General features: G+C 46.1%; 1 protein-coding gene across 1 annotated transcript in view; it reads right to left on the bottom strand.

The window, feature by feature from the left end:
* Positions 1-386: 386 nt before the first annotated feature.
* SIRT5 (sirtuin 5) overlaps positions 387-20050 on the bottom strand; it is a 337432-nt gene continuing 317768 nt past the window's right edge. Inside the window, exon 9 of the mRNA XM_069613545.1 lies at positions 387-896. Coding sequence (XP_069469646.1) covers positions 821-896 — 76 coding nt within the window. The 3' untranslated portion in view covers positions 387-820. The remainder of the gene's footprint in view (positions 897-20050) is intronic.

Here is a 20050-nt window from a genome sequence, read left to right as displayed (position 1 = left end):
ATGTGTAAGGGTACTGCCACAGAACTACTTCAATTTGACAGTGAGGCAAGGAAACCATGTGTGAAACAGACCTGTGAGGTCTCCAACCTCATATGCAAAGGTTTTCCCCCAATGACCTCACACCACTCAGCCAGCAACAAATGTGATGAACAGGTGGGTAACTTGCTGCCCTGGTGGGACAGATACATGCACCAACTGTCAATAGAAAAAAGATTTTGCACAATCAGTTTCCACACTTGAATTAAGGGAACTTCATGTAAAAGTACTACAAGTATTTTACAACAAAAGTACAATAATCAATCCCCTTTAAATCATCAGTCATGGGCAAGAGTAAGCTCGGCAGTTCCTTCTATGTAAAAAGGGTAAATGACACTCGGACAACTGTATTCAACACAAAGCTTAAAGTTTTATTTTTGCTGGCAGATCATTTGCATTAGAAACGTGCTACTGACATACAAACCATGCTTCCAGTCTGGACACCTTTGGAAACATGTAGTCCACAGCTGAAATCACAAACAAGCGCCTGGATAATTGCTTGTCCAACCAGAGATTGGATCATTTACTATTCAAGAGACTTGCTTCTTCAGCAGTATAGGAAGGCGTGCACTGATGTGAAGGGATTACACATATTTTCGAAAAATAATCAGTCTTTCCATTTAGTTTTCATTTTCCCAGTAAAAACGAGAGCCTAACCTGGCAAATGTCAGATGTGCGCCCCCTGGTGGGCTCTTTGATCACTTATCCACTGTTACAAAATTGACACAGTATTTACTTGCAATTAAAGGTTCTTCACTATCGCCTTCGATTGGTCACATTTTATTTAAGAGATCATTTCGGTTTCATGACGAGCGAGTGCTTGGGGCAGGGTTGTTCCGCATGGTCCCTGGAAATGAAAACTGAAAGGAAACAAAACCAAAAGGTTATTCAGCTCTGAACAAACAAAAATACTCATTGGACGAAACATTTTATATCACTCCATCAATGACCCTGCCTAATGAGGACGTGTTATTCAGTGGTTTCATTGCAGTTTGATGTACAGTCATGTGTAAACTTACCACATTAAAAAAAAAAAGTTTTTATAATTTTTGCACACAGTAACTTGGATATATATGTACATCACTTCTCCCTCCCCTCAACTATCCCGACTCATCCCCGGCCTACATCGCACTTAAGAGTTCTACCGTCTCACCGCTCTGTACCACTGCGACCACCATAGCATTAGTCTACGCCTATACGGTTATGTTCTCGTATTCTATAGCGCCCTGTTCAGAGGTGGTCAACTCCGTTATGAACTGCCTCCAAGCCTCTACCTGCCATCATTTTGTTCTGTGTTCCGACCTGCTGCTACTTTCCACACCGCAGTCTCTGTGTTTGCCCACTTCAGTAGGTCCGACCACCACACCTGCACCACTGCCTATGTGCTTTCCATCCCATCGCTATCCTACGTTTTGCTAGTATATGTGCCAAATCATTCAGCTTGCTCACATGCCTCACTTTCTTAGGCCTTGTGAAACCCCCCAGCAGACATGCCAGGGGGATCCAACAATCAGGGAGATATTTACCCGTGCTAGCATTTGGGCTATCTCCCTCCAGAATCTTCTAATCTCTCCGCAGGCCCAGAACATATGAACTAGATCTGCGTTGATCTCCCAGCACTTTGGACATAACTGCTGCTGCTTGGCTAAACTTAGCTATCCTATTCAGAGTCAGATACGCTCTATGGGTCACATATAATTGAAGCTGTTGTAAACTTGCATTTCTGGACACCTTTTTGTGGTACACTATAGCTCTAATCCACATTGCCTCTGACATTGGCTCTTGCAAGTCAGCCTCCCACCTTCCCCTTGTCTGCAACAATGCATCTCCAATTTTGGACATCAGTAGCTCATATATCCTCGAGAATTCATGGCCCCCTTCTGATACATCATAAAATGTCTCTATTGTCTCGTCTAATTGCAAGTGTGCTGCGGTAGCTTTCCCCAACAAATTGGCAAGCCCTGTACCAAATCCCACACCCCAGTCTCAACAGCAAGCTGCAAAAGGGTCCTTTATCCATATCACTTCTTTCAGGAAAAACAGAGCGCTACCCGCCTGCAGTAACGGTGATTCCGGTGTTTGCTCATCGGATAGCCATTTGGCCACAAATTGCAACTGGCTAGCAACAAAATACACTTCGAAATTAGGTACCTTTATTCCCCCCTGTTCATACGAGTTCTGGTTTTTCCCCAGTGCAATACTGCACCTCGAGTTATGCCACAGGAAGCTCCTAGATATACTATCCAACCGTTTAAAAACGGTTTTGGTATTGCAAACCGGACATTTGCAAAGTAATGAAGGAGCCTCGGCAGCAGAGGCGTTGCTAGCGGGGCCTGAGGGTGCTATAGCCCCAGGTCTTTTGGTTGTAGCCCCAGCTAGAAGCTCAGGGACTACAACTAAAAGGCAATAGCTAGCCCCGAATCCCGCCAGTCCCGACATTGCCTTAGCCCCTGATCCTTTCCAGACCTAGCAAAACCCCTGCTCGGCAGCACCGCCATCTTCAGTAATGCCGCTCTCCCCATCATGGACAGTGGCAACCTGGCCCAGATGGACACGGAGTTCTCAATTTTGCTTACTGCTCTCACAGTATTATGTACGTGTTCTGTCTTAGCATCATGATAAATGTCCACCCCCAAGTACTGAAATGTGTCTATCTCCCATTTAATTGGTAGAACCGGCAAACTGTGCTTGGGCTTCCCTACATATCCCCCGAAAGGGAATAAACTTGATTTCTGTGGGTTGTTATCCCTGATAGCACTGCATATTGCTCCATCACATCCATGATGTATTGCAGGTTCCTCTAGGGGTGCTGCAAGTACAGGAGCATGTCATCCGCGTACAGTGAAATCAGATGGTGCTCTCCCAGTGTGACTATACCAGCCTCTCCATACTCTGCCCACAAGTAGACCACTAATGGCTCTAGAGCTAAAATGAACAGCATCAGGGACCATGGGCAGCCCTGTCCGGTGCCCTTGCTTAACTGCCATTGTTCTGAGATAATTGTGCCTGTCTTGACTCTCGCCATCGGTTCATTATACAGCAACTGCACCCACTTAATGTACTTTGGACTGATACTGAACCGCTCTAACACCGCTAATAGCCAATGCCATCTGACCGAGTCAAACGCCTTAACTGCATCAAGCGATGCCACTACTAACGGCTGCGTATCGTCATGGTTATAGTCTGTTACGTGGTGTAATCTCCGCAAGTTGTGTGCAATATTTCTTTGTGGGACATATCCTGTTTGGTTCAAATGTATAAGCTTAGCAATGGCTGGCTTAAGTCCATTTGCCATCACAGCTGCAATAATCTTCCCATCTTGATTCAGTAATGAAAGGGGTCTATATGAGCCACATTCCGTGGTCGGTTTGTTTGGTTTAAGGAGGGGAACAATTATCGACTCTCTCAGGGACTCGGGCAGCATGCCCGTGTTCAGCGCTTCATCCAGCAATGCTAGCAGTGGGGCTAGTACTTCCACTCTATACTCTTTATAAAATTCACTGGGGAGTCCATCCGCAGCTCTTTTATTACATATTCCAATTCTTCAATGGTTATGGTGCCTTCTAGTTTGTCTCTCTCTTCCGTGTTTAGCCTGGGGAGATATATTTCTAACAACGCTTCTTCTATCTTCCTCTCATCAGATTCTGTGGCTTCATCATACAGTTGCTTGTAATAATCATAAAAACATTTATTTACCCCATCCTGCATCTTGCACAATTCACCCTCCTTTACCGCATTCGCTCTAATGGTCTGCCGTTTATTCTCATTCTTGTACAGCCAGGCTAACAGCAGTCCGAGCGTGTCCCCTTCTGCATGCAGTCTCTCTACGTATTTCCTGTAGCTCAAGTTACTTAACCTGTTCTATTGTTCACAACATTCTTGCTGCAGGCGGGCCTCCTCCTTAGCCTCCTCTAGGGACCTATCCCCCGTTTGCTCTATAGTTTCTAATGTTACTTCAGCTTTTTGTAGATCCCGCGTTATAACATCTTGTATCCCTTTTGATTTCGCCATAGCTGCTCCTCTTAAAACTACTTTAAAAGCCTGCCACAGTGCACCTGCTGCGTCCACACGGCCTGTGCTGTGCTCAAAATATACTTTCACTTCTTTCCTTAAGTGTTCCCTCAACCCTGCATCCCTAAGGGCCTCAACCCTGAGTCTCCATGTCAGATTCTAGAACGGGGTAAAGGAACTGCCAAGTAACCAACAATGGGGCATGGTCTGATAGGACTCTTGCCTCATATTCCGCTTTTTTTAACTCCCCCAGAGCTTCCACCCCCACAAACATATAATCTTTTTTCCCTTAAAGAAAACTTTGAGGACTCCTCCCCCCATCACCAGTTTACCTCTCTGTTCCTTTAATGCTTTATGGGTCATCGACTGACCGGAACTGCACTAATCTATATGGTGGTCGGAACCGAGGCACAAGAGGCTATTCCGATGGGGGTAAGTCAGCGACATCTTCCTCCCACATCTCTGGCATATTTTTTTTATCCAGTCTTCGGCGTGGAAGGATTTGATGATGGTGATGACATTTTCACGAACTGAAGCGCCGTTTTCTCGATCCGAAGCAAAGGGAAAAACAGAACTGAGGCCAACCAGCGAACCTGGAGGCATTTATACAGCGGATGACGTCGGCACTCGAAGGATGCCGCCGAGGGACATCAATGCTGCAGCCTCGAGTGGAGCGCCCTCTGGTGGAGAGAATTTTATTTCTGAAGCAGCAAAGCTGAAGGTAGGGATATATCTAAGATGAGGAATACATGGGAGGACACAATCCATTCGAAGTGTACCTTCAGCGATGACTCTTCCTGAGGTGTAGGTTGAGTCTAGGAAATTCTTTAGCATATTCTGTGCCACTTGCTTGCCCTCTGTAAAGATTGTAAGCAGGTGCAACCTAGCAGGTTCTGGCACTGTGTCTAGGGTTTCTTGATTACTTCATCCCATTGGGTGGTGGTGTAGCTAGCGAGCAATGTTGTGTTTGCAATACTGGTCATGTAGGCACCTGAGATGGTAATGCGCTTGCCTAAAGTGTATAGGCATTTGCACTCCTTGTTGGGTGCTCCGGAGGTAGAGAGTGAAACACCAGCTCTCTTTCTGCTGGTGGGGACTAAAAGGGAGTCAGGTTTCACATGTCCCCTGATGTATAAGGGATTGGTGGCGATGGTTTGAAGATTTTCTCAACTCTCGGGTTCACTGCTCTTTTGAGTTAAGGTGTGTAAAGAGATGGGGTAATTCTCTCTTTTCAATCCACTGGAGCAAGTGAATAGCTTGGCCAACTTGTTTCTTCTCATTAAGAATGTCCTCGACAAAACGCAATACCATCAGGGACTGTCTCCAATGAGTGAATGTTGAAATGTTGAGCAGATTTTTTAAGCAGGTAGTTGTATAATAATTGGTCATTGATGATAGGTGATGTAGGACCACTATCTGCCCCTGTAATATCTGGGGCGTCAATGATGGTGACATCTGGGTCATCTTGGGGTTGTCCTGGAGAAAATACCAGATATCTTTATCTGCCTGGTCAGGTTGAACGCCTCTGTGCTCAGAGCTATGGGAGGCATCTATGGATGCAAGGGTAGGCATAGGAGTGGGTGACTGAATATGTAGGGGCTGACCAGACTGAAGGGGTTGAGACATTGCAAGGTCCGAAGTCTTTTGGCGAATAGGTTACTTATTCATGAAGTCGACATAGGAGGAAACTTTGTTCACAGTCTTCAAATCGTTCCTTTGTCTAGGTGCCTATTTTGGTGCATCAGTTAAAGGGAACACATAGTGGTCTCCCCTTGGTGTAGCTTCAGGGTCTTCCCTTGGTCTTTTTTGTTGAAGAGATAATGACTGAGGAGAATGGGCTTCTTCATATTCTTCAGAGGCAGCAGGAGTGTGTGTCTTATGGCTATGGGTCTTGATAGGGTGCTTTTCTGTCGAAAAGGGAGTCTTTTTCGATGGATGTTTCCGCTCTCTGATTCATCCATCGAATGTGGTTTACGCTTGTCTAGAGCCGGTACTTTGTTTTTATTGCCTTGCGGTAAGCGCTGAAGCGGAACCACAGCAGCATTTATGGGCTGTGTTTCGGTAGGCCATGAGGAACTTGCCGCTCTTTAAGGGTTTTGGGGCTAAAGCGCTTACAAGATGCGCAATAGGTCTCCTGGTGATCGTGGTGGAGGCAGTAGTTGCACATTCTGTGGGTGTCTTTCCACAGAAACGTTTGGTTACATTTTGGACAGAATTTAAAAGGAGCAAGCTCAAAGATGGAACGAGACCTTATGGGCAGCAAGACAAGGACAGCAGAAGCATGGAATCTAGGTAGGCATTCTCTATATAAAAAAGATCAGTCCCCCCCCACTCTCCTTACTACTAGGCCGAAGCCCAGTGTAGGCCGACCGAAGCCCGTTGCCAGCACAAGTTTCTTCGAGAGGTCTTCTGTCAAGATGTAGCATTGAGCGGTAACCATTAAAGTAATAATGAAGGATATATTAACTCCAAAGTAGTGTAGCTATAGAAACAGGACTAACCATGATGGCAGAAAGAAATAATCTGAGGGACCTCGATGCGTGAGGGATCATGGGTACAGTTGACGCCACACTAGGGATAGAATTAGATTCACTATACAGAAATTCCAAAATGCTCGAGTAAGATTGGTGTATCTAGGAACACCTCAACTTCAGGCCTCTGCCGCTCTCTAGACTGGTTTTGCGGTAGAGGAGTGCATCAAATTCAAAATAGGATGTCTGGTGTTCAAATGCCTCAATGTGCTGCCACTAATCTACCTAACTAATAAATTGAAGCAGTATCATCCTACTTGGGCTTTAAAATCGGAAAACCAATGTCTGCTTATTATTCCTAGGACGAACTTTGTCTCAAGAGGAGATCGCAGTTTCAGTTGCCGGACCATGACTGTGGAACAGTCTTCCACTCAACCTAAGAAGGGCAAACTCCCTATCGACTTTTAGAACACGATGAAAGACCAGTTTATATTCTCACTTGGTTTGGTGAATTTCACTGGCTTTAATAGCTTCTGGCTGAATTTTTCTACTATACTCGGCTTAATGCTCCATCTGCGACAGGATACGATTAAGTTCTTTGTGCGCGCACTATAATAATTCAAAATCAAACACAGCAAGTCGATGTCTCTTTTCAAACTCCGAAAACTGCATACTCTGCAGCTACCACTAGATGTCGGCCTATGCAAACCATGTGATTCTAAGCAGATATATATATAAAATTTATTTTGGGGAAAAAGAAAGGGGACACCAGCGGCATCAGGGTCGCACAGAACATGGAAAAAACACACACGAGGAGGTATGTCAAAAATTAATTTTATTTTTAAACAAATGTTTCGTCGGCAAGGAGGCAGCCAGCAACGTGTTTTGTGCCCAACCAGGCACTTGCTCACACTAAAACAGATCCAATTTAAGTGACTAATTAAAAGTTGAAACAAACTGTGATCTACACATCTTGACCAGCACTGATCGTGAATAGATCGGCCATTTTGGAACAGAGCTAAGACAAAATAAATCTCACTTGCATTATTATAAAAGACAAGAGAAATTGAGATCATGCATGTTAATTGAAATTAATACAAATCATTCATCTGAGCATAGAGAGGCAGTTAGGGGAACCAGGATGGTTGCCCCTTACATTGATGAACAAATTGAACCGTCTTTTAATCAAGTATATAGCATATAACAGCAATATAAAGGGCAGAGTAATGCAGTCCATACCAATAGCAAAACGGCCAGCGAAATTCATAATAAGACACCATAAATTCCTAGTGCATGTTGTTATAGTCAATATCAATGACATAAAAGAAAAATTGACCCAAAAGGAGGGCACAACTAGTCAATTGCACAGTGCATGGACAGAAATGTAAACAAACTGCATGAGGTAGTGAGTGGTTGAAGTGCTAAGTGCATATGTAAGAACACCATTACATAAAATGCCAAATACATTTGCTGTTGAGATTGACATTAAAAGGTGACAGGAGGAGGGAATACACATAATTATATATAATAGCAGCACTCGAAACACGGTACGGGACTGTGTCCCTATGGAAAGCGAATAGACACAAAGGCAGTTAAATCCTTAGTGCATGGCACATAAAGTACATGCTGCATAAAGTGCCAAATGCTGATCATATTCAGAGAAGCTACATTATAAATAAATATATACATTTCCAATTGAGAGTATTCTAACTCAACAACTGTAGGTATAAACATAAAACCTGAAACCAAATATCCAGGGCACATTGACATGACCTAATGCAGCTATTAAAGACACAAAATTAATTAAGCTTGATTGACTCCCACCATAAAATAGAATGATCCTAACAAAAATAACAGAATGACTATCTACAATGCAAGAAAAATTAATAAACAAAATGAATGCCAAAAAGAAAACAAAAAAGGGGTCTGAAAACAGAGAAAAAAAACAATACAAGTAGACCATAATGAAAGAACAAAACGACAAATGAGGTAAAAATGAAAACAGAGAATAAAGCTAGCAATGAACAGATAATTACAGTAAAGAGTAAACAAAAGTGTGAGGGAAGCCTATATTATTCCCTAGAAGTTATTTTGAAGGTGTTTCTTTGACATCAATACAAGAGAGGCCAGTTATCATAACAAATTGCATTCATCATCATTAACAGTTTTGCTGATACCTAATGTGACTAGCAAGCCAGGTCAAACTTCAGATTTAGAAACAGCAACAGTGGCTAAAATCGGACATTAACAAAATGGTCTCCAACAGACTGAATAACACCAGAGCTGTTTAGAGACTATTTTCTGAGTCTGGACCCAGCTACAAATTGCAAAATATTTTCTGATTAACAAGGAGCACACATAAGGGAAACACACTGTAATTCTCTGCCAAAGTACTTCGATTTCAGCTCTAAACTCGGTGTTGAACTCTTTAGTGCGGGTATATGAGACTATTAATTACGGCATGAGAGATGTTAAAAAATTGTTAGGATCAATCATCTCTGAAGTCTGTTTTATGGAGGAGTACATAACGGCACAAAATGGATGCCAGAGGTCGTTGATTTGACACGCCCACTCATGTATCATCAGACCTGGAACGACAGTCGGGTCAAGGAGTAAAAATCAGTAACCATGAAAAGATGCATGGCCTTGAAGCAACTGATGGGTCTGGCGCCCTTCCAGCCCCTCCATACATACAGCTCCCAGAGGAGGGACATGGGGAGATTACCAATGATCCGATCCTAATTGACAAAGAGCCCACACAAGCAAAGCAAGAGATTTCAGGTGTCAAACAGAACGCAGGGTTGGGATGCAAAAGGCAAACAAACAAAAAAAATCTAAAATCGAAGATCATCAAGAACAATGTATAACAAAAAACAACACCCGGAGCAAGAACATTTCTGAGACCCCCAAGAAATCAAATCCTGCTGGGCAGCTGAATTTAGGATTTACCTGAAGAGTGTACCTCCTTTAAAATAGAGAAAAAGAGAAAGGGGGAAAAAAAGGATCTGATTACTTCCAAAGAAGATTGGAGGGGAACATTCTACCCTTTCTTCATAAAGGAGGTCTGGCAGGCAGTTTCAAAGGGTTGGAAAATCCATCTAACCATAATGACTTGTTAATCCAAGTATCCCTGCAAGAAACATCATTGGAGAAGCAGGATGCCTCTGTTCTACTGGAGGAGGGTTTGGATTGGTCCTTTATGCTATCTTAACCCTTTACTATTCACAGAGATTTAGGATAAATACAGAGGAGCAAGATTACGTTAGGTAGAGGGTGGAAGAAATTATTACAAGTGCAAGGACTATGTACAATAATGTGGTGTTTAAAGGCCCAAGCCTGGATGGGGCGTACAGTAAATTGGCACTAGAGTTTATCTGCAGGAAAAATCATATTATACTCAATAGCGGAAATGTACTGGACCTCCTGCAGAACATCCCTAGAATCAGAAATATTTATTGAAGTGAATTACCAAGGACAAACATTGTTAGCATTGCACGTTTGTTCCAAATTTGTATTTGATATTTTTCTATCCGAAAAGGTGTCTCTCTTGGCGATGGGCTAGGACATACACAAAGTGCTCAGCAAAAACAATACTAAAAGAGTGGGATGCATTGTTAAGTACTGGGATGGAAAAAGGGATTTTGTGGAGTACAAAAAGGCAAGTGAATTGGTCGTAGGTTTCTGCTGTATTGGGGCATGATAAAACTACAGGAGAAATAAAATTTTCAACATAGGATAAATATATGTATTGCCTTTTGGAATGCATGTGGCAAAACCATCTATTTAGAGTTGGAGGTGAACAACACGATTTAAAGACACATCATATCCTAAATCTGCAAGAGGTGTGGCTCAAGGAGGATCCCCTGATGGAAAAATATTCAGTATTCTTACAACCTGCAATTCAAGGGCCTAGGGAGCTGGTTTACGGGGGTCATATTATGACAGTTAAGAATGACATGGGGCGGTTATCAAGCGCTAGCATATTTCTCACCTGGGCATCTCGGCAGTCATATTGCAGAAAGATTCAGCAAACTTCTTTAGACGGGTGATATCCTTTTAAATGTATACTGGAACCCAATGACCAGCTACAAACAAGACAGACTACATTGCCGAGATAATGGAGGCTTGGTATAGCAAGGGAAATTGTGAGGAGGTAATAATCCTAGTGGACTTGAATTGCGATTGTAGCAACGTTTGGACCACACACGCATATAGCAGTGAAGGTTCATGAAAAACCCTTATTAACAATGGTCGTAGGTGGGCAGAGCTTATGAATGAATGGGAGTGAAGATGTTTAAATGTAGAATTTGCTAAGCATAAAACTCTGGATTATACTTGGAAGAGAGGTAAATCCGATATCCATGATTGATTTCATGTTCGTCTCACAAGTCATATTGGGTACATCTCAGGGGTTTAATATCTATACAACTAGGCATAGCGACCATCTCCTCTTGGAAGGAATCTTTGGGGGAAAAGTGCTCCCTAAGGGAAAAGAGCTGACAAAGGAACAATCAATAGCACAGGAAAGCAAATAGTCTGTAGGCCAAAAATAGCGCAACGCTTTAATACACAGCTTGCAACATTTTATAGAAATCTAGACACAAAGGAAAAATGCGATCTATTCTCCGTTCCCCGTTTTCTACCTTTTTTAGGGATAGGATAGTCATATGGGCGGATACACAGAAAACCTACAGCTTTACTGGAAGAAATGTGAAAAAACATCTCTGACAAAAGGGTACAGGAGGAAAAAAGCAAGTTGAGGCATCAACTGCAAGCACTTAATGTACAAAAGAAAACAGGGAGTAAAGAAAGAGCAAAGGTGCTGAAACAAGCCTATACAACCGGGCACAACAGATACAAGATAAAATGTTGGAAATTTGATGGGGAGATCATGTTAATAAAAAAAACAATACCCAAGCTTTCTGGAAGCTAATGAATGAGGACTGGAGCGATCAAGAAAGAAAACAGCTCAATCCAATATCAGAACATGGTTGGGTAAAGATCCTTGGCGGAAGGTGAGGGTGGGTTTTCTGCTGATAGTTGTGACCTTAAGGTTGATTTGAATTAAATTGAATCCCTGATTAAGAAAGCAAATCCCTATAGGGCAGCAGGCCTGGATGGAAAAATCAAACCTTATATTGAAGGGGGATTATTGATCTATGGGAATCTATCCTTTTGAGTCGGTTTCATAATATATTGAACACCAGCATGATACCAGAGACTTGGAAAATGTCCCACCTTGTTCCAATATTCCAGAAGGGCGATAGGATGCAACCCATTAACAATCAACCAATCACCCTCCTGGATGTCAGCAGCAAGATTTGTTTTCTGCTTTAATCTTGAAGGAACTGAACATCTGGGCTGACCTCTCGGACAATTTAGATAAGCATCAATCAGGCTTTCGTAAGGGACTAGTCACTCAACTATATGGCTTCTTTCTATAACTTCTCCACTGGATATGCAAGGCAGAGAAAGGCAATTTGTATATTGCATACATCAACCTCTCGTCTGCATTTGAGGGGTTCAGAAGAGCCATTTTATGGAGGAAGTCGAAGAACTGGAAGGCTCCAGATCGTATAGTTGACATTTTGATCTCAACTCATACAAACACTAGGATCAAGTTCCAATTAGACGGGAGTGATCAGATGACGTATACACCTAACGTGGTCCTGTGTATTGGCTGTAGCACTTTTTAACTTGCATATATCGGACATATGATGGCATTTATAACACGCTTATACACAAGTGTTTCATAACAGGGGAATACATAAATAGGGCCGGGTCTTTTCCACTCCGCTTAGGAATCATCCATCTGTAATATCTGGCATACACAGATCATTTGGTAGTTCTTGACCGGTCCCCCCCATCGGCCTACAGCGTAGTCGTGATTCCATGTCGGCATACAGGAGGGAGCATGAACTAGAACTTAATACATACAAATCCAAAGTTATGATATGCACAAATAAGAGGAAGAACGGGGGTGGGGGGGGGGGCGCTGTTGAGCAGCCCAAAGATGGCCGCTTAGCTTTGCAGCTCCGTGACAAACCGACGGAATTATCCTTCATATGGCGGTTTTCCTGATCCCCCGGCCCTGAAAATCAACCTGCAAGGATATAACAGTGTGGAGCAGCTGTGATCTGAATTCTGGGCGGATTGATCACTAAATGGTGCTGCTTGAAATTGCTGCATGACGAGGAGCGCCATCCGGCTGCCACCACGCCATTGACCCATTTCATTGATCCTGTAGTGTGCTAAATTGACTCTGGGACCTGTGGCTGAGAGCGCGCTAAACCTGAGCCGAGCGGATCGAACTCCCATGGATGTTCGATAGTGGCTGCGACGGCCGATCCTAAATCCCTGGACCCGGAGACCTGTGGGCACCAAAGAGATCTATGCGGCCGAGCGACGGCCGTCACACACCGCATGACCCAGGCCCGGGGGGCTGACCCCATGCTCACACGCTGGTATCTGCCCGGCCCTGACTGCATGAGGCGGAGACCGAGGGCGGCGGGAACAGGCAGTGGATTCCTGACATCCTGAAATCACTGGAGGGCCCGGACCTGGCCCTGAGGTGCTTTGGAGGCGGATAGGCCGTGCGCCGAGCTGAGGAAGCTCTCTGCCGGTCTCGGTGCGGTGTACCCCGCCCACCTACGCACCAGCAACAGATCAAGGCACCATCTCCGACGCCCTGACTGCTGGGAACCATTGCTTGCAATCAATGTCCGCCATTGCTCACTGCAGCTACGGGGGAGAGTAACTTTTGGGGGGACCCCCGAGGATGGCCGGCCCCATTCTGCAACCCGCATTGGCCATCAGGAAGCATGGGGTTTGAGGTTGCCACGGGCCCCTGCAACATAGCAAGTAAGTGCATCAGGCGGGGAAGACCCCAGCGCGACCCTGGACTGGTGGCTGGCAAGGACCGGTTTGTAACACCCACTTTAGGTCTATTATAATCTCCTGCAGCTGCCACCACTAAGCCCCGCTTCCCAGCGGCGCCACTGGCTCCACATGCTTTGCCCCATTAGCCCTGCTTCCATACCAGACATGTTGCATCATACAAGGGGGGTAGGCCCCCACCCGGGACACTCTCGGCAGCCTTGTCTCCCCTTCTGTGCCTCAATATCCCGTTCTGCTCAACCATACCGGGCGCTGTGAGCCTGTTCCTGCCTCATTGGCGGAGGGGAGACCGCACAGGGCTACTTCATTGTGATACTGATTCCAATCTGGCTGCTTGATGCCACTCGCTTCACTCTGCCCTGGCTGCCTATGCCCCACGCACTTATGACCAGGCGCCACCTAAATAGACTCTTGTGACATTTGCGGACGGGTGGCACCCACTGGACCCAGTTCCTGCTGCTTTACTCGCACTGCCTGCAGTGATACGACACACACCGCAGGACCACGCAAGGTTAAGTGGTCCCCTTAAGGTGGCTGGTCTGCCCGGTAAGTGAGGCACTGCCGGGTCTTCCCAGGGCTTGTTGGCTGCTGCCCCAGGCCCGCAAGTGCGGACACACAGGAAGGGCGGCTATCTAGAAAATGACATACAGCTTGAGGCTTCAAAATTACATCCCTGCTTCCCGATTTGCTACCTACCCGACCTCGGGCCCACACGTTTCTGCCTTGAGACGTTTATTCATATCTCTCTCCCACTCTGTGCAAACTGTGTCCGGCTATGGCCCCCTGGGATTATGACTGGGCTCCCCGTAACTACTGCTACACAGACTACCACCTCTGGGCCCAGGAGAACACCCGATCAGCACACGAGTGCCGAACAACGTTGACCAGACACTCTGCTGCTCCACAGAGAACTCCTACCTGCCCGCAAAATGTCTAATAGATCCCGGGGTGCAAACAAGGTCAGAGCCATGGACAAATTCGCCAAGTTGGCACTCCGGCCCAAACAGGGACAATCCACGCCTAGCAAGGAGGAAGCAGACAGGTCAGTGGACGCACCAGTATGATAGAATACATGGTCAAAAACTTTGCATCCTTCCATGAAAAACTGGATGATATCAATGCAAATGTGGCATCACTCAAGTCCAAATTGGATCAGCAGGCCACTAGAATCACTGAGGCAGAATCCAGGATCGGTGCTTATGAGGATGGTATCCATGTGTTGCAGGACACAGTATCCACACTAGTCCGTGATATGAAATCAGTCAAAGCTAAATGCAACAATTTGGAGTCTTGACCGTGCAGGATCAATATACGTATTATTGGGGTCCCGGAGACTGCACTCAAGGGTCGGTTGGAACTGGCAACTGGAAAGCTACTTAGGGACCTACCAGGGGACCCTGCATTAGCTCCCTTTTTTGCCACCGAGCGTGCCCACCGCCCCCATGCCCTAAACCTAGTGATTTTCAGAGACCAATCATTGCAAAAATCTTAAGCTATAGGACAAGGACCAGATTCTTCGTTTGGCACGCGAGAAAGGGGAACTCAGACTGGACTCGCAGGTCATCAGGATCTTCCCAGACTTCTCCACGTGTGTGCAGCAGGAACGACGTCAATTCACCGGAGTCAAAAAACTTCTCAGAGAGAAACATCGCTTATGCAATACTGTTCCCAGCATGTCTTAAGTTCACCTTCAGAAACAAGCTTTACTTCTTCACAGTCCCGGATGAAGCAGTGACATTTATAGAAGCACACATCCCCTTAAATGAACTGGCGGATGAACTGACGGAAAAAGACTGAATGTAGAGACAGCCCTCAATATGCTGATGGCCCTTATATTTGGGGTCACTTATCCTTCGTCCTATGAGTCGTTAGCACCCTGAACAATTGTACTCTACCTGGTTCACGGCACAGAGCAGAACCATGCTGGCCAGCTGCCCTTACAGCAACACCTCAACGCAGACTCTCATAAGCTAGTTACTCACCAGCCCATCACAATCGGGTGCTCATCGATCTCATTTCATGTTCTTCACATCATCCGTAATGTGTTACGGGAACGAGATCTTCCTCTATCGTTTGCATTCTTGAGGTCTATCGCTCTCTTCTCCAGTTCTTACGATATGATGGGGAACGACAGACCGCCACATTATAATTGAGAAGTGGTATTCACAATGTCTCCTAAGAAGTTGGTAACACGGCAGCAGCGCACCCCACTGTGGCTGCAATGGTTGTTCTTGTAGTTCTGTTGTACATGGGCCTGGGGCCGGTGTGGGAGGAGTTTGGGATGGCTCACCTGTGGAAGAGACGTGGGGGAGGGTAGACACTACTGGTTGGGGATGGGAGGTGAGGGAGGGACAGGGGATTGTTGGGTTATGTTGTTTAAAAAATGGCGTAGAAACGCACGTAATGAGCGAACGACATAATGTTACCATTAATTAACCTCTATATGCACGTAGTCGCGCCAACTGGGATGTTCCTTGAAACACTGATATGGCCACTCGGATGTCTGAGGGATAGGTAACTTCAGCAAGGCCCGAAGGATCACTGCTTACGCACAGAGGCACGGAGTGAAGATACTCCTATTACAAGAGACTCATGCCCTTAGCCGCCCCGCTTCATGTTTGGCACCGTCCAGGGGACCCAAAAGGTTTTACACTACATACTCCACACAGCCCAGAGGAGTATTGACGCCAATCCAAGAATCTGTTAAATTTGTGTTGAAGAAAAGCCATATAGACTCTGAGGGGAGATACATCATCCTACACTGTAGGATAGCAAATGGGGTGTATCTGGTGGTGAACACTTATGGCCCATATGTTGACACCCCCCGAGTGTTTTGATACCGTGGCCTCCCTACTTATTGGTTACTTTGGGGTCCCAATAATCTGGGGTGGGGACATGAACCTGATACTTAATAACGATCTAGACAGGAGCAACGCCTAGGGTCCAATCTCGTCCAGCTAGGAGATTACACGCACACATGGCATCACTTGGGATATAAGATGTCTGGAGGACGCTCCTTCCTCAAGTGCGTGAATACACTTTTTATTCTTCAGTGCACAATAGCTCATCTAGAATAGAACGGGCGGACTGGTCGGTGAGGTTGTGGATACCCAGATACTTACCTTCCCTCTGTCAGACAATGCCCCTGTGTCGAAGCTGGTGGAATTAGGGACCCCCACACCCCACACTGCCTGGCGCTTCAAATCTGAGGCGCTATTGGACAGTGTTCAAAGCTGAGATCTTGTCAGATATAAAAACCTTCTTTGAATGTAATGCGCAACAGGACACAACCTTTGGGGTTTGCTGGGAGGCCTTCAAGGTTTTGTCAAGGATGGCACTCTGCCAAGAGTGGCACCAGGCACCCAGGTAGGTTTTGGATGGCTGTGCTGATGTAGGTGACGGATAAGCACACACAGCAGGAAGCTCAACAAGAAAGAAGAATAGTTAACAGTAGCAGTGAACAAAAAGGGGCAGAGAATACAAAGGTACAAACTGCATTCCCTCTTGGGGTGTATGCAGAAAATGGGGAAGAGTGTTCCACGGACCTTTGGAAACTCCAGCCTTCTGCACAGATTGCTATTACAGGAGCCCACTCTGTATGCTCATGGCTGGGGACAACAGCTGTGGGTGTCACTACAGAAACAGTATAACTGAAATGGATAATTAAAGGGAGAACCAAAGACTCAAGGAAGAGAAGGACAGGGATCAAGAACAGAGAGTAAGAGCAGTAGCCAGGAAACAGGGGGGCTGCAAACAAGGAAGCAGGGCTGGAGTAACGGATGGCACAAGGTGCAGGCAAACTGTTGAGGACTGCAGAGAACTGTAGTAGGCTGCAAGGCAGGGAGTCCAGAGGAGCAGGACAGAGAGCTGTTGTAGGCTGCGGACAGAGAGCCCAGAGGAGCAGGGCAGCAAAGGAGCGAGCCCAGAGGACCAGGACAGCGAGGCAGGGAGTCCAGAGGCGCAGGACCGAGAGCTGTAGTAGGCTGCAGACAGAGAGCCCAGAGGAGCAGGGCAGTGAGGCAGGGAGCCCAGAGGACCAGGGCTGCAGGCAGAGGAGTGTAGCAGGCTGCAAAGGCAGGGAGCCCAGCTGAGCAGGGCAGCAGGTGCGCTGGAATCAGAAGCAGGATGATACAGCAACAGGAACAGCATTCAAATTGTGGCTCAAGGCAAAAAAGGTGCTGGGAGAACTCTTAATGCAAGAGACTGAGCTCCTGCAGGCAGCTGCTTAAATACAGCCCTGCCCTGTACTCAGGCAGGCTAATTGGCAGCACCTGGAGCAGCACACCTGAAGGTAATCTGCCTCCTCCCTCTCTGGTCCTGAGAAGGTGGGAGAAGCACTGATCGCTAGGGCTTCTGGGGATTGTAGTTCCAATACTGATGAATGGGAATAGCCAGGAATTGATAACTGTAGCAAGGTGCATTATGGTACATGTAGTTAGCTGAATTAAATAAAGTACCAAAGTCGTGCAAATGGAAAGTAAGGACCAAAGTGTGAATAGGGGTTGTTCAAAGAGTATTATGAAGATAAATGAGTTCCAAATAGTCCATGATGGTTGCCAATGTGTGTGCCAGTGGCACAGGCATGACAGGTTTCCCTCAGAGGGATGTCTATTTCACGGGAAGCAGGGATATTAAAAACCATCAGGAATGATTTGCGCCACTCCGAGACTAAACTTAAAGGCTGTGAACGTGAATGTGAAACAGCAGCAGCGTCCTCCAAGCTCGCCCAAATTAGGGAGGAACAGGAGGCGTTTGAATCCCATGCTATGCGGGAGACAAAATACTTTGCTCGCCCAATTGCAGCGAGGAAATATGGGTAATATGGGGAAGGCGATAGGCCATGGAGGACACTCGCAAGGCTAGTTCGAGCAGGGGGTGGGGGGGGAAGAGCCCAGATTGAGTGCATCAAGGATGCACAAGGAGTCCAACAATGGTCAGATCAACAAATGCTTTCAATCTTCTCACAATTCTATACCGAACTATACACAACACTGCATGAAAACTGTATACAAGACATTCGGGACCTACTCGACCAAATCCCCATGACCTACATATCCCAATCCACCAGGGAGCAACTTGATGCCCCAATTACATTGGCTGAAATAGTCAAAGCCATTACTGACCTCTCAGAGGTAAGGCCCCAGGGCCTGATGGACTAACCCCAGAATTTTATCAAGAGCATGTAGCTCTTCCAGCACCTAGACTCCTGGAGGTTTGGTCCGAATCCCTTCGCGAATCAACCCTTCCCCAGTCAATACGCGAGGCAATCATAACGGTTCTTCCTAAGCCTAGTGCGGATCCTATAGACCCCTCTCGCTCATGAACATGGACACTAAGATACTAGCCAAGAGGCTAACAAACAGGTTCCTTCCGATCATGCCACACCTCGTTCATGAAGACCAGAGCGGCTTCGTGCCAGGACGGTCGACAGCACTTAATATCAGAAGGCTCTTCAATGTCCTCTCCAGAATAGACCAGGGGGCGGAGGCAGTTGCGGTCATGTTGGACGCCCAAAAAGCCTTCAATATGGTCTCATGGCAATATTTGTGGGCAGTACTGGAGAAAATGGAGTTGGGCCCGTGCATGATCCAATACATCAAGTTACTGTATACGTGTCCCACCGCTAGAGTCCTGGTCAACTACTTAACCTCACTGCCTTTTATGCTGTGTAGGGGCACCCGACAAGGTTGCCCATTTTCCCCCCATCCTTTTTGCACTTGCTATTGAGCCAATGGAAGACTATGTCAGGGCGCGACACTCTCACAGGGGCATACGCCTTGCGGAGACCCCCGAAATAATATCATTATATGCAGACTATGTTCTGCTATATGTCAGGAATCCATCTACCCACCTAGACCCCATCTTACAAGACATAATTAAGATAGGCACCTTCTCTGGCTTCACCATTAACTACACAAAATCTGAGATATTTCCCCATACCAATACGACTAAGCAGCCATCCTGCGAAAACCCCGTCTGCTGGTTCCCCGATGGTATCAGATATCTGGGGGTTCAAATCCAACTTGATGACTGATAATTATACCGCAGCAGTGAAGTACTTTGAATCTAAAGTGACAAGATGGCGCTCCCTAACGCACTCGTTAGCTGGGAAACTATCACTGATCAAGATGATCATAGTCCCTAAACTCCTGTACTTCCTTGTAAATGTACCGATCTGGCCCGGGAAAAAAATATTTTGATGATCTACATGTAATGGGAGCTCAATTCCTATGGTGCGCCGACGCGGTCTGTAAAAAATGGGAAAATATGGCCTTATCCTATGAGAAGGGAGGGTTCCCGGCTCCTGATTTGACCGTCTATTGGGTAGCGGCACACAGCCATTTTGCCACATACTGGAACATGCATCCTACCACCCCACCCCATGTCAAACTGGAAAAATTGGCAACGACTGAGGTCAATATCATGACCCTGGTCCTCCAACACAAGTATGAAACCAACGCTTTGGCTGACCCCATTGCATCTACTTTGATGACGTGACGCCGTCTTCTTGACCCGACAACTGGTCCCGCCCCAATTTTAAATGGCTCTACATTTGGGGAACTCCAGGCTTGAACCCACACATGACAAACTCCTCTCCCAACATTGGCTAGACCTGGGATATCACGCACTGACTG

This window comes from Ambystoma mexicanum, chromosome 5p (assembly GCF_040938575.1).
Source record: "Ambystoma mexicanum isolate Mex_15411 chromosome 5p, UKY_AmexF1_1, whole genome shotgun sequence".
NCBI classification, from domain to species: domain Eukaryota; kingdom Metazoa; phylum Chordata; class Amphibia; order Caudata; family Ambystomatidae; genus Ambystoma; species Ambystoma mexicanum.
Note: the sequence above shows the minus strand (reverse complement) of the source record. Positions and strands in the feature narration are given on the sequence as shown.